General features: G+C 37.8%; 1 protein-coding gene across 2 annotated transcripts in view; it reads right to left on the minus strand.

Moving 5' to 3' along the window:
* DOCK2 (dedicator of cytokinesis 2) overlaps positions 1–14,982 on the minus strand; it is a 157,772-nt gene that overhangs the window by 124,956 nt on the left and 17,834 nt on the right. For both annotated transcript variants that reach the window (XR_011004276.1, XM_068205595.1), the window contains exons 10-22: positions 14,728–14,863; positions 14,133–14,208; positions 13,093–13,169; positions 12,640–12,765; positions 11,675–11,799; positions 9,103–9,201; positions 7,635–7,707; positions 7,457–7,560; positions 5,100–5,283; positions 4,900–4,997; positions 3,840–3,929; positions 3,495–3,595; positions 892–1,026 (exon numbers count right to left, since the gene is read on the minus strand). Coding sequence is in view for 1 of the 2 variants with exons in the window: in XM_068205595.1 (XP_068061696.1) it covers positions 892–1,026; positions 3,495–3,595; positions 3,840–3,929; positions 4,900–4,997; positions 5,100–5,283; positions 7,457–7,560; positions 7,635–7,707; positions 9,103–9,201; positions 11,675–11,799; positions 12,640–12,765; positions 13,093–13,169; positions 14,133–14,208; positions 14,728–14,863 (1,424 nt within the window). In the remaining variant the exon portion in view is untranslated. The remainder of the gene's footprint in view (positions 1–891; positions 1,027–3,494; positions 3,596–3,839; positions 3,930–4,899; positions 4,998–5,099; positions 5,284–7,456; positions 7,561–7,634; positions 7,708–9,102; positions 9,202–11,674; positions 11,800–12,639; positions 12,766–13,092; positions 13,170–14,132; positions 14,209–14,727; positions 14,864–14,982) is intronic.

Genomic DNA, 14,982 nt, shown 5'->3' on the forward strand with positions numbered 1-14,982 from the left:
ATCTACATGGATTTTTTTTTTTTTAATGGCCAGTGGGATGTCAGAGATAAATTGTATTAGAGCACCCACTGAGGATAAGACAGCTAGAACAGAACCTTCATGTTCTGGTGAATGCCAGCCACAAACACAACACCCAACCACTCGCTCTCCCTACAGGTCTGAGCCTGCACTGCCTGACCTCTGCCCCTGCAATCCTTCAGCCACAGAGCAAAGGGAAATCGGAACAAGCTGTAGGGGGAAACCAGCTCAGGATAAATGGAGAAAGGTGAAGCAGAAAGCAACTGAGGGAATGGGTCTGTGGTATGTGAGGAGAGTACAGTTACCAGTGTGTAATTTTTCTCCTTCCAGTTTTCATTTCCTTCGCTCTCCCCTCCTCCTTTTCCCCTAAACCTGCACCCCACTTGTAAATATTACATTTCAGTTTGCCTGAGCTACACACATCCAGTCTGTGGAGTGTTCCCTGTAAATTCCTCAGGAGGAGGTCCAAAACTCTAAATTCAGTGTGACCATGGTTGCTGCAATGACGCTGCTCTGTGCACAGTCTGAGGTGTTCTCAAGGACAAGTCTCCAGCCTCCAGCCATCTGTTGAGACGTTTGGCCATCCACTGGTCTTAGGCCAAGCCACCTGACACAAAGAATAATCACTTTTGATACATGCTGCTATTACTAAATGAATCTCTGGAACTTACACTGAGAATCAGAAAGCAGATTTTGGAATATTCCCTCTATAAAACATATCTCAGCATTATTTGTATTTTAAAGCAGTTGCCAGTTTTAGTTGTAAAAATAAAAAAAACAGCTATGTTCTAGAATCAACTTTTTCTACTTCTCAGGTCTCCTTCTATGTCTGATGTTAGACAGCTAATAAAATTGCAATATCTGAGTACTTACTGGGAAAATAATGTCCTTGATCTAACAATGAACTTGAAAACATATTCCAGTGCTTTCAGAGTTCTGAGGATAGGTTCACATTGCTCTCCTCGGCTGGAAGTATCTAAGTATGTCTTCAGAACACTCATTAATTTCCTGAAGTTTAAAAACATTTTTAAAAACATTTTTCAGTATTATTTTTTAATTACCTTCTTTAGCAGCTCTAAATACATGTTCATGCTTGGTCAAGCACATACAAGAAAACAGACTGAGTGTATTTCTGGATTTATATTGCATACATTCTGTCAGTATAAACAAATGAGGAACAAATTCTTAGCTGCACAAGCAAGAGAGAAATCTGAAATCCCAAAAGAGCAGCATGACTTTACACAATCCTGGAAGCACCTTTACAGAAGTTTGTAATACACAAACACAAGGTATCACAAAATATTCCTTCTGCCTACATCCACTGAGCAGTGATTAAACACCACCTCATGCTCTAATTAACAGCATGTTAATATAACATGTAAACAAAGAAGTACACAACAACATCTGCTTAAATTATTTATTTTATTTAAACACTTCCTTACTCTGTATCTAAAAGCAACTTTTGGCTAAAGACACAGCTGGCTACCAAAGACAGAAGTTAATCTAAAACTACGTCCCTTAATTTGCAGTTACAGAATCATTTTAAGCAATTAAAGCAATACTAATGGTGCAATTTTCATCTTAATGCAGCCATAAGAACTAATACAAGGGTGGCTGGGTTTTTTTTTTCCTACATCTCTACAAAAATGGAGACCTGCTGTCCCCTGCCCTAAACAAACCAAGCCAACAACCAACTCTCTGTGTAACTAATACACATCCCCAGCCTAACTCACATTTCAGAACCAAAATGCTGTGCTTTCAGCTTCTCATCTTCCTGGGCATTACATCCATTGTGTGTTTCCATTTGCTCCTTTTTACAGCTTGTCTGAGTTGGAACAATATTTATCCAACTTGTATGTAGTAGTGCACGTTAAACCCTCCCAGAGCTCTCTAAAAGCCAGGAGAAAGCATGACTCAACAGGAACTGAATAAATAGGTAACAGTTTGGCCAACCAACCATATCATAACATGGTTATAATATGTCTGGGATACAGAATTTCCTTCCTAGTTAGGAGTTAGGCCACACACACACTTGTTTATTTCATAAATGATTCTGGAACCAGAGTAAATCTTCCATGATGTGCATTGAATCAATAATGCCAAGAAAACACATGATGTGGGGAACAATCATAAACATTATTAGTTTGCCTCTACCACATTGATTAAGTCACCAGAAACTCCCAGCCAGGTAAGTCTTAGAAATATTTTATGCAAATAAGGCTGTCCTGAGAGGTTCTGTACCCTTCCTTTTCTTCTTTCACTGTACTATAAAGCACTAAATTTCATGTGCTTATTATTTATGGATTGAGAGAGGATTGAAGAAGAGCACACAGCTTGTGCTTGAGCTTTCTGAGCCCACTAATGCTCACTTCCACTTTACTGAGGTGTGAGAAAGGGCTGATTTTGCACTGCTGCCTTTCAGCTTTAGGAAACTCATGGTCTAATGCATGATTTTTGTGACATTTAGTGTTGAGTTAGAACTGATGCAAATTCAGCACAGACACTGGAAGATATCCCCAGCTATTCCAAACCTCCAGCTCAGGTCTTCCATGTACTATTCATATTCCAAATTAAAGTTCTGCTTCAACCTGCCACTCCATTAAGCTGCCAGAACAAGACATCAGGTAGATTAAAAACCCACATCCATCCTCTTAGAGGACATCCCAGAGATCTGCACCAGCTGAAGATGTTACCTTCCTTCATAATTCAGTCATTTTATCCTACCATCATCTGCAAAAGCCTGTTCTAAATAAAGTAGAAATCCAGGATTAAATTTGTTGTATAACATGTCTGCACAGTTTTTACTCTCTTCTATGAGTCCATGTCTTCACATGTAGGTGTTGTGTAGAAGCTCCAAAACTTAAAAACAAATAAATAAATAAAAAATCCACAACAAGTTCATCCATTGGCATGACCATGTAACAAATAATAAAACTCCATTTCACGGCAGGACTCATAACAAATACCAGAATTCCAGCTCACTGCACTGAACTCCTCCTGACACAACATCAGACTAAAATGCATACGAAGACTTGACAGTTCCCAAACAATTTTTTTTCCTTTGAGTTTGCTAGATGTGAAAAAAAAAAAGTGGAAACCTATGTAAATGGGCTAAGGAGAGCTTCAAGTTCTCACCTGAGGAATTTCAACTTAAGGCCAGGGATACAAATGGAGAGGCTTTGCAGCAAAGCATCTTTTGATAAATTTGACAGAATACAGGTGAAGTGCTCAGACACAGCAAAATCCAGGTGACAGAAAATAAACCAATGCTAAAGCATCATTTAACCCCAAATCATTTGCTGTGGGTTCATTAATTCCACTTATTATCAAATGTGTCTCAGAGGCAGATAAGCAAACAGCAGCATCAAAACAACAGTCACCATAAATTACATCAGAAAAGTCACAAGCAGGATTTACTTCTTTTACATGATGGTGGAGGTTTAGAAAAAAAGAGGAAGAAGAGAAAACGAACTTACTTGTATGCCAAGGTTGCACTAAAGTGCTGTTGGATATATGCTTCCAAAACAGTGTTAAAGTGCTGAAACTTACGGTCTGCAATGAGCCCTATGATATAGATCTGAACAGACAGAGACACAATTAACCAGAGTCACATTGCAAACTTAATTATTCGATTTCTTAAAATATTTCTGGTAATTTACTATTCAAATTTTTAAAGAAATTTGATTTTCAGTCAATGAGTAATATTCCTCTGTTCTGTAGAGACTTTAAGATTAATTCTCTGAACTGAAAAACTTTATAGTTTGTTCAAAATTTTAAGGTTTTTTTCTCTGACAAATAAATTCGTTGGTGCTGATTCTTACCAATGCATCAAAGACAAGGATGTCATACTCATTACTGTGGGAATGTTCCATCATGATGTTAAACAGGGCATCCAATGTATCCTGGAGAAACTACAGAACATGAAAACACAGACTGATGACAAATTCAACTTGAAATTCTCACAGGAAAATTTTCTGATAGTAGACTTGGTTTCTTCCAAGTTAGAAATTTACTACCTTTACTGAAGGTTTTAAATTGAGAAAACATTTCCAAGGGTTTAGGCTCTAGTTGCTTTAGTTTTAAGAACCTGCATCCTCAGACACACGAGCAATCAATAATACATGCTTAGCTCAAAGCTTATGGAAAAGATAAAAATATTACATAAATGACAAAACTTCTTAAAACTACATTCCTTGGTGACAGAGATTAGTGGTTGCTATTTTCACATATACATGTTGATTAAAAAGACTTTTCCTGCTTCTGTGGTCTGATTCAAATTCTGCACTAAATCAAAGAAAAGTATCTCAGTGACTTGGGACACAAATCTTTGGTTAAAAAAATCAACTCCTCTTTCTTCCTCTTTTTTTTTTTTAATTCTTATTCCTCCTCTCCAGAGATATCTAATGTTTATGCTTAAAGACACATATACGCTATTTTCCAAAATACTAACAATTTTTATTCATATACTCATTAAGTTAAGGAAGTGCTTTGTTGGGTACATAGTCCTTATTGGATTTAATATCAACATGTAAATTAATATTAAGAACTGCAAAAAAAGTAGTAGGAATTGTTAATGATACTTCAGGTAGACAAAGGGAAAGAGATGAATAGAAATTGTGGAAAACATTTTGTCATTACCATCTTCATCTCCTAGTAATAATCCTGGAAATCCCCCAGCCCTGCAATAGCCAATACCAGAGATCTGAAACTAAAAAGTAGGAGGAAAGCTGGCCAGCTCTGTGAAGGATCCTGCCCAGGTGCTGGCTTTCTTTCTCCCTCTAACGAAGGGCTTTGCTCATGTCCTTTGCACACTAACAGAGGCATTATGTATGAAGGGACCTGAAATATAACTATTATTAGAAAAAAGATTTAAAGATTTACCTTCACTACTTCCTCTCCATCCACAATCTTCAGCTTTTCCAGGTTCTCCTGAAGCAGCTCTGGCTTCATGCGCCACTTCAAGAGACCCAGCAAGCCCACTAATAGAAAATAAATGGACAGACGTTAAAATGTAAAATCTGATGTATCTATTTGTGCACAGGTTTTCTTTCTGAACTCCCACCTCTTTAGAAGGCACATACCATTCTGAGTTAACTTTGTAGAACAAACAAGAGTTGAAATGTAAAATGCATCTCTTGAACTGATTGAAAGCCCCCCAACAATACTTGAGCTCCTGACTAAGGTTGCTCCCTTGTTTTCCACGTGCAGACGTGTAGAAGGCAATGTCAAATAAGCACCAGCATCCTCCATTTTTTTACTGTCCCCCTGAAAAACAACACACCTTTCATTACATATTTCACACCCCTGGATTTAAAATTAGACTTATTTTGTACTTTTGTATTACAGAAGTAAATAAAAGTGAGGTGCAGGAAGGGACTTTGAGGGGTGACACCCCTGGCAGAGTAAAAGCAAGAGCCAATCTCTCATTTAAATGTTGGTGGGTGTAGAACACTGCAGAATACTGAGCATCACCCTGAAGACTGTACACAGGAGATAGACAGCATGATTATAATATCTGCACACAACTTCAAAAAACAGGAAGCAGGACTGAGTAAGGAAAGAATAGCAGCACTATTTTGGTATCCTCATTATAACTTCATACCTAGACCTTGAACATTAAAGACCAGGGCGTGGTAAGATTATATTTTAAATCAGACAGTATGCTGCAGGAACTAAATGACATAGAATATGTGCTTTTCAGTAGGATGAACAGTACAAAACCAGAGAGCCAACAGATGTTTTTCCCTCCTCTCTTTCATCAACTTCTGTGCCACAACTCCAAAGATTTTCTGGGAATCTTAGGATTCCCCAGACAAGAAAGAAATCTTAGACAAAGACAATAGAAATCATGCTCCTCACTGTTTAAAGAACACAGTGTTTCTTTAACAAAACTCCAGAAAATTTCTGGAGTGATGATGATGTCATTTAGAACTAAAACACTGTGACAAGATATGACTCAATTGCAGACCTTTATTCTACTAATGTGGATGAACAAGGAGCTGCAAAGACCATGATCTAGAAAGACATTTTAAAGTTTTTGAGTTTTATCTGGTTCAGTGATTGCAGAGGTGCAGTTTCTACTTCATATCAAAGAGGCAAGGTTAAAAATTGACTATGAGAGACCTAGACAGACAAGAAGCAAAACCTTTAAACAGCAAAACACACAGCAGCACCAGCATCTATGATTGTATCAGGCTTGCCAAATAATTACTTCCCAAATTTCTGGAAGCAAAATAAACTCTTGAATTCCTTGTTTTTGGACAAGTCAGACAGACAATGGGAAAAAGATGAAGTTTTGATCCAAAAGTCTCTCAAAAAGATCCAACGCCTAAAGACAGTTTAAACTTAGCAGTTTTCAAATTACTTATTTTGAGAGGCCAGGTGTATGACTGCTTTAAACACTTACAGCTTACAATTACTGTTTTTAATACTAGAATAGGCAAGCATATGTCAGAAAATCTGTCTGTTTCTCACAACCATAAAGTAGGTCAACTCCATTTAGTATTTCTCATCCATGCTGTCACTTCAAAAAAATTACTGAGCTGATGCAGAAATGAATTAGGTGGAATTTCACAACCAACATTAACCACACAGTCCACAATTTTCCTTCTAGTCTCAATATTTTAAATGATAGTTTCAATGAAGAGTAGATAAATAACTATATGCTGCCATTAATCTCTTTTGGCTTGCCTAAGCAACTTGATTTAGTTGCACACATCTCACTTGGTATTAATGATACAGCAAACTTGTTTACTAAGAAGAGTGCTGAGAAATAAGTTTCCTTTGTACTGGAAGAGATTTCTGGTTCTTAGTTCCTGCTAGACACCATTCTCCAATAGGGCAAATAAAACAAAAGTCAAAAAATCTGTTCCCTGCTTCCTTCACAAAGTTAAAGATGCTGTTTCCAGCCAGGACCAGCTAAAGCTATTCTTCACACCCAAAACTAGATTGCTGAAACTTTCAATTTTGCACCTGAGGAACTACACAGCAGCTTAAAACAAGCATTTTCCTAAGACTGCATTCCCAGATTATTCATGAGATAAAGATTCCAAGTGGATCAAACACTTCCCATATCCAGCAAGAGGAATGGTACCACCCAAGTACAGAACTGCAGCACAACTTTGTCTATAGTACAAAAGCATAAATACCAGTAAAAAGAGTAATCATCTCTCAACTGTGCTTGGATAACATCTTTGTCTCATTAAAATGCAGAGCAATAATTACTGACAATGGAACAGGGTACACCTTTTCATTCTGTTCAGATGGAAAACACAGATGGAAAAAAAATCTTTGATAGAATAATAAAATCAATCTAGCACCAAGAAAATACACAGTGCAGCCAAAGGCAACAGTGTGAGAAAGAAAAAGAGAGAGAGGGGGAGAGAGAGAAAAAAAAAAAGAAAGAGAAAAAAAGAGAGAGAGAAATCTGAGCCCATACCTTTAGGACTAACAAATCATGGATGCCATCATGGAGAGTTGTTCCATCCTCCTTCATTAATCTTATGTAGGCCATTGCAAAATTCTTTTCTCCCTTATCTTTAGCTGCAAAGCAAAAGACTTTGGGTTGACTACCCATCAATGAAATAAAATTCACTAAAGTAGAAATTCCTACTTACACTCCTGAGTCGACCTGTGCCTGAACATGAAGCGCAGATGGATCCTCTGCATGTCCTCAATGGGAACTGCTACCTTTGGTAAAATCAGAACATAATGAGGAGAGTTATGGGGGGTGGTTTCACATGAAATGAGCCCCTAGTTCAGAATAAATAGGCCTCACTTCTTCTGTTTCCATAGTGCCTTTCACAGGCCATTTCAAAATGCTGGGTCTGATCACAGAAGCAAAGTGGGGGCTGATAAACAATGATCTGTTAGACTTTGCTCAAAGTCTGGAACCAACAAAGAAATGAAGCACAGAACCCAGTGAGTTAATGCACACAGGTGCTAGAAAACAATCACAGTGCAGTCCTACTGCTCACCCTTTTAACCACAGAAAATTAAACACCTCTGCACTATGCAACTCCCACATTTCAGATACAGACATTGACAACCAATTTATTAAACAGGTGGAAAGAGTAGGAAAATTTCAGCAAAATAAATGGATGATATTTTACTGATTAAATTTAGAGTAAAGCCTTGATGAGAATCACAGGAACTTGCAAGTGCTTTATTCTTTCTTCTTTAGGTCAATCATGAAACAAAATAGGCCAACTGTGTGAGGGAAAGCACAGTTTTTCATATTATCAAGTTCACAGTTCTAAAAGTATAAGGACTTGCACACATTTGTGTGCATTCACAACTTGCCTTCACAAATGTTACTGAACAATGCCTTGATATTAACGATGCTTTTCAACAGGATCTGCTGTTAGTGATCCTGTATACAAGATTGAATTACGGAATAATTTTTAGAAGGACCTAATATAATAAGCACTAAAAAGAATGGGTCAATGTTTTCAAAACAACAAATAAGCTTCTGCTTGAAATGACACTTCCATTCCCTCCCTGTCCTTCACCATCGCAGGTAACACACCTTAAGGCAATAATTGAAAGTTTGTCATACATGGCTATTTTGTCTTAAAAAATCATGCAAGCCTGTTACAGTTTCTAAGAATTGTTTCTGTCAGCTTCTGGGCATTTCCCAATCACAGATGTTAAAACTTGATTAGGTAATTAATAGTATGTCTCTAAAGAGAAGCAAGAGAGCTTTTTCTTTTTGACATCAGAAGAAGGGGTTGGTGTTTTCATTTTGGTTTGGTCTTGTTTGTTTTTTAATTGAAGCTCCTCATGTCCATTGTTTCACCAAAATAGAACAAATGCAGTATTTCATTTTTGATGAGCCCTGTTAAGACATAACGTTATCTAAGATGATCTCATTTGTTTTGCTGAACAAAACCTACACATCACTTTCTAGGCCAAATTTCAAGCCTCAGTGACCATGTATCTCTAATAACTGATGTATGACTAAGGCTTCATGCTTCAGCTGTAGTCAGGGACAGGATGGCTTTTGGAGGAAGCTGATGCTGTGCAACCTTTCTGTGTGAGGCAGTAAGAAGTGAAAAAATAAAGTGGGAAGTTTCCACACCATACCTTCAGTGTCTCCATCCATCGCGGCTGCTTGACCTGGTAGTAAACAACAGATCTGTACTCACTCACGGGTTTGTCCCCAGCTCCCAGGCACACTGCATTCTTACAAAAAGAGGGAACAAACAGTGCTTAGTGCCTCGTTCTTTTGGGTACATTTTGGAGCAGTTTTGGGTAAATTAACTTGAGCAAAACCAAAAAGTCCCCAGAGAGCCTCTCCTCAGAGTCCCGAGCCGGGAGTTCCAGCCCGGCTCTGGGACGCGGCCTCCCCTCACGGGCCGCGCTCCCCGCCCTCACTGCGGGTTTGATTTGGGTTTGATTTGGACATGGCACCATCCCGAGTTAAACAATAATGACAGCACCAACAGAGGGCAGGCACTAACGGGAGGACACTGAACTTCCCAAGCCTGTGAACACAATGGAAATAAACATTTACCATAATCTACAGGTACAGCCAGTGTAATTGCATTTTACAGGGTCACACATAGTGGGCTCTAAGAAATGTTTGAAGAACATAAAATCAATTGATTTCTCCATCTGATGAATTTAAGTAACCAACATGTAATTTCAATTAGTAGAAGAAATACAAAAGGGGAAAAAAAAATCTAGCTTCTGTTATTATTCTGTTATTATTCTGTCTATTTCTCCATTTATTTTAAAATACTTTCTTCCAGCAGTCTCAGAAGTTCTAGGCCACCACCAGAGGTGACTTCCAAACTGGACATTGTAGAGGCACCAACAACAAACAATTAGGATTTCCCATTCTTTAAAGAATGTCTGAACTAGGATAGAGCCAAGTGAAAGATTTGATAACCTTCAAAACTTGTGGTTTTCCTTAGTGAGTCTGTGAAGACTTGGCCGGCATCTGTCTGGTCTGGCTGAGTGCAGCTGAGCTGTACACGCAGAGTAAAAGTTACTGCTGGACAGGGAGGCACCAAGAGCCTGATACCTGCCAGCCATGAAACCAAAGTCCCTGAAGGAAGCAAACATTAAATTCTCTACTGAAGGCACAGATTCAACTGATCCAATCCAGGCTGCACTAACTGCTGCAGAGGTGCAATAATCCTGCTGAAAATCCAGTGAATCTTAAAAGTCTGCTTCAAACACCAGGATGCCCTGCGACCAGAAGGGTGTGATGCTGGTACGTGGAGATGATTTGTATGGTCTGGTCAGAGGGATTTAGCTGCAGAAAGCAATGTCTCATCTGCCTGAGCAGAGATTTTTCAAGGTTTATGCACCTACTTGTTTGTCACCTCTGTGACATTCACTCGGAACAAAAGTCCTATTCTTTATAACAGTAAATCAAGGGCTAGCTCTGAAACTGGAACTAGTTTGATCCCTGAACAGAACCAACCAGTTTCCTGTGTAGTGAACACATACCTGTTATGAGAAACATTGATAAAAATTTATGGGTTTGAAAGTCTATTGGTTTGGGGTATCTTTATAGGCTAAAAGGAAAACCAACCACTTTTATTATGACTTGCATTCAACAGAATTTCAATTACCTCCTCAAAATTGTTGCTTAAATATATCCAGGACATATTACCTACAGAAAGCAGGTGTGACATTTCACCTCAAAGACAACGAGACAAATTCACTTTCTCCTAAGATTTACAGAAATTCTGTATCTGCAGAACTGAGCACGCATAATATTGGAATGCAAGATTTAATGCATGGTAATAGGTTTATTTCTCTCAGGAATATTTTTGTTTATATGTGATTAGACAGAATATAGAATAGAGTTAACTTCTGTGCATGCAAGTCACGGTCAGGTGCTGTCATAGGTACAGGTAGTATTTTGTAATCAACGCTACAGTTTGTTGTGTGTACCTTAAACATTATGTGGCATTAGAATTTTCTTTACTCAAGCTTTCAACTTACATTTTAAGCAGTTAGTTGCAGTTCATAAACAAGTCATGAACCACAGTGTTCTACTCCATCTTTATTTTTTCTCAAGAATGTCTTTATGATTTCACCCTCATGATCCCAACACTACAAAGCTCAGAAAATGACAGGTCAAAAATCCCCCTGAATACCAAACTGGTGATAAACCCTAAGGAAAAGACAAAGGATCTTCAAAATGGGAACAGACAACAAAAAGACACTGTAAATATTTATGTTGCATATGTAATTGTTGTCACTAATTTCATTCTTTGCCATCTACTTAATTCAAGCAATAGTGACACAGACTTCCTGGCACAAATCAAGGGTTTGTTATGTAGCAGAAATAGTACTTCTAACATTTCAGTGTGCAAATTGCATTCCTCTGGGAATTTCCTCAAGAAAAACCCTAGAGTAAGAATGTAGTAATTGTCAGAATCAGCACTTGTTCCTTGGCACAGCTAAATAGGTCATTGAATGTTATTTCTTGTTACATTTTCATGCAAGACTTTTATAGGGCTTTAATAGGTTTTAATTTTTTTAAAAATCATAGAACTTATTTGTCACAAGATGTCACAGGATGACACAAGGAAATTGAGTTTTTGAATAGTGGTGTTTTATTAAATTAAGTTTTACATCAAAAATTCAGCTCATGTTTCTATGCCCCTCCTTGCAGGAAAAAAAAAAGAAAACTTACTGGCAACACTTTTCCTTCTTCATCACAGACACACATTATCACTTCCACATTTCTCTGAGTTGTTTTATTGTATTTATCAAAATCTCCATACAGCAATGTAATATATATGTCATTTCTTATATCTCCTAAAAGAGAAATTGAAAGGTTAAAAAGCAATTAAAATGCTCTGAGAGCATAGGATCAGCTGAACTACGCATGAGTACCTCACTGTTAGCTGTGAAACAGATAAAAAAATTATTATTTTCCACCTGAACTTAAATGTTCAGTTCTTTATCTTTGCTAAGGGAAAAGGAGGGTGTGAGAAGCAAATGGGAGCTCGGAGTGACTCGATGCAATTCTCGTCCTGCCCCGACACCTGCTGGTGAGGTGGCGGATGAGCCCATTAGGAATTTTTCCCCAAAAACAGCTCTCTCTCTGGAGGGAGCTTCATATTTTAATTCTTTCCTCTGAACGAATTCAAACGACTTTTAAAAGGATCGAGATTTTACTTGAGTTGTGGCGAGGGAGGTTTTCGTTGTTTGTTTTTTAAAAAGGAGCCTGGCAGTGAGTGATTTTCATTGGAAAATATCTTGTCATACATACAAATGAAATGAAGATATTTCACATTGATTTGTTTGTTATTATTAAAGGAAAGCAATAACTTTCAATAAAAACAAGTTTCGTTTAAAATTCAAGTGACATCCACCATAATCTACTTACAGGATAAGAAACTTATGTATGAGGAAATAAGTTTATCCTTCACTATCTGGATTTTATTTTTCCTGTTTAAGTATTAGAAACTACTTTCCAGGGATTTCACTATTTTATATAATAGTGAAATAATATGGAAAGAAAACTTACCATGAGTGAATTCTAAAGGTCCTCTGAGTTAGCCATTACAGAAATAAGTAAGGCAGCAGCTGATGCTTATTAACATAGAGAATGAGAAGAAATCCCTTCCTATGACAGAACAAAGCACCTCCTACCTGGCATGATTATTTCAGGGAATCCCAGCTTTCTAGCAACAACTGTGGTTCTGTCTACAAGGTGTGGGTAATCCTTTCTAGTCTGAATCACATCTCCAACCAGCATTTTCACCGTTACCCACAGACCTATGAAGTGCAAAAAAAGGGAAAAAAATTTCATTTTTGGTAGGAAAAAAAGAAAAATCTGCCTTCAGATGATTGCCTCTTCTACCTACCAAAACAGGGATTAGAATTCACTTTCCACACTTCCTGTAGATGAAAGTAAAAGCTCGATTATGCAAAACTGTCACTACCAATTTACATGGCCTCTAAGATTCTGTAACAAACTCATGGTTCCTCCATTCCAGCTTCAAAGCTGACCCACCTCCATGGTGGTACTACAGCTCCAACATAAAATGAAGTTTCACAAAAATACTGTGTTACTTGAAAGAAAATAATAAAAATGTACTTTACCTTGTCCACCGCTGTCTCCTTTTGATGCAGTGATTTTGCTTAGGAGACTGTGCAAGAAGTCATTCTCTGCCACTACCCTGCAAGAGAAACAGCAATGTCTGCTCAGGAATTAAGTGCTAAATATATCAGACACCATTTAGAACATAAGAGACTAACAGCCTCAGTCTTTGTAGCATTGCCTGAGTGTGATATATTCGGTATTTTTATTATCTCTCACTGCAGTTGCAGCCCACTCGCATTCAGTTGTGTGTACACTGAAGTGAGAAAGATTCAGTCGACCGCCAAGAATGGTGTTTTGTGACAGTGACAATGTGAATGCACTCACCAACATGCCACCCCAGCTCAGTCCACTTTCCCTGACAAATATCCAGATAAATGAACTTGGAATTTTTGTCAGCTACTTTTGAATTTAGAAACAAATTCTCAGATAGCAAACATGTTGGGTCAAATTGGAAACAAGTGAAAAAATAAACCAGTGTGTCATACCTGGGTCTTTCAGAATTAAATTTGCCCTCCATAGTACATAGCAGCAGTGCTATGTAGGACACACAGGGTTATTTCCAGTATTTCCACTGGTATCTCTGCATTTGATCTGTGAACATCACATTTTTAGGCAGCTACTCTGGCATTTCTTCTGAAGATAGTATATGATAATTCTATTACTTTTTAAAGGAAACACAGTTTTTACTCAGATTTTTCTTAAATTCTAAACAGAACCAAACTCATAAAATAGTAGTTATCCTTGCTTGTAAATCTCACTTGTAACTATTTGACTTGGGTTTGTTAAATCAGACACTGTACCAAGCTGTCTGAAGGAGCACATTTGTGGAATTAGTCATTAATTTAATGTGCTGTGGTACCTCTGCAAGCCTTAAATGCCATTTAAAGCCATACCTAAATAATTAGCACTTTTACAACATAAAGTTGTTAAAGGAAAACTTTCTTATTCTTTAACTATTTCACAAAATGTTACAGGATCAGAGATTGATAAATAAATATTTTCTTTCACATATTAAAAAATATATCTATGACACTCTTACGGATGAAAGGGAATGAAATGCTGCTTCTCTTCATCGCTTTCAGATTTTCCTTTTATGATATCTGTAATATCCATGACTAGAAGAATAAAAGAAAAATCATCAGAACATAGAAGAGCGTTTCAGAATAGCTTCTGTTATCTATGAACGTTGTGCCTCAAGGTAAATATGGATTTTTCAGCAGCAGGGCTGGGTTTGTAGGGCAGAGCATTTTGTGCAAAGCCCACACTAAAAACATGCTGCTGTGAAGAGAGAGGGAGAATTCAGACTAACTTGGGAATACAAATATGAGAGCTTTTGGGACACAACCACTGACTTTATTTCATCTGCAAGGGAATCTGTAATTAAATTGGTTCTGTGCTCTCACTTGCACAGCTTGGCACTCTATGAATAATAAGGAAATGAAATTCAAAAGCACATATCGGACTTGAACTAAAATGCAAATATAGGTACAGTCTTTACAGACTTCAAAAAGTACAGAAACCAATTGAAAAAGCTGATGGCTATTCTGACTTGTCTTGGTAGAGATTTTAATAGTCCAGGGCTGCAGAAATCACTGATATCCTGATTCAGCCATAGCACAGGAGACACCAGGTACCTGCCACGCCGAAGGGCCGCCGGAGCCCTTGTGTGTATTTCTTGGAGTTACTGTCCCTCAGGTCCATCCTTCCCACTCGCACTATCTGGCAAACTAAATAAATTTTGTCTCTGCTAAGGTCTTTATTTCCAAGATCCTAAGATTCAAACAGAAAAGAACCATAGTGTTACTGGGGTAAAAAAGCAAGTTGTGAAATTGAAACAGGACCTGCAGTAATAAATTGAATCTTAGCAATCACTGGGGGGGGGAAAAAAG

Source organism: Anomalospiza imberbis, chromosome 15 (genome assembly GCF_031753505.1).
Source record: "Anomalospiza imberbis isolate Cuckoo-Finch-1a 21T00152 chromosome 15, ASM3175350v1, whole genome shotgun sequence".
In the NCBI taxonomy this organism is placed as follows: Eukaryota; Metazoa; Chordata; class Aves; order Passeriformes; family Viduidae; genus Anomalospiza; species Anomalospiza imberbis.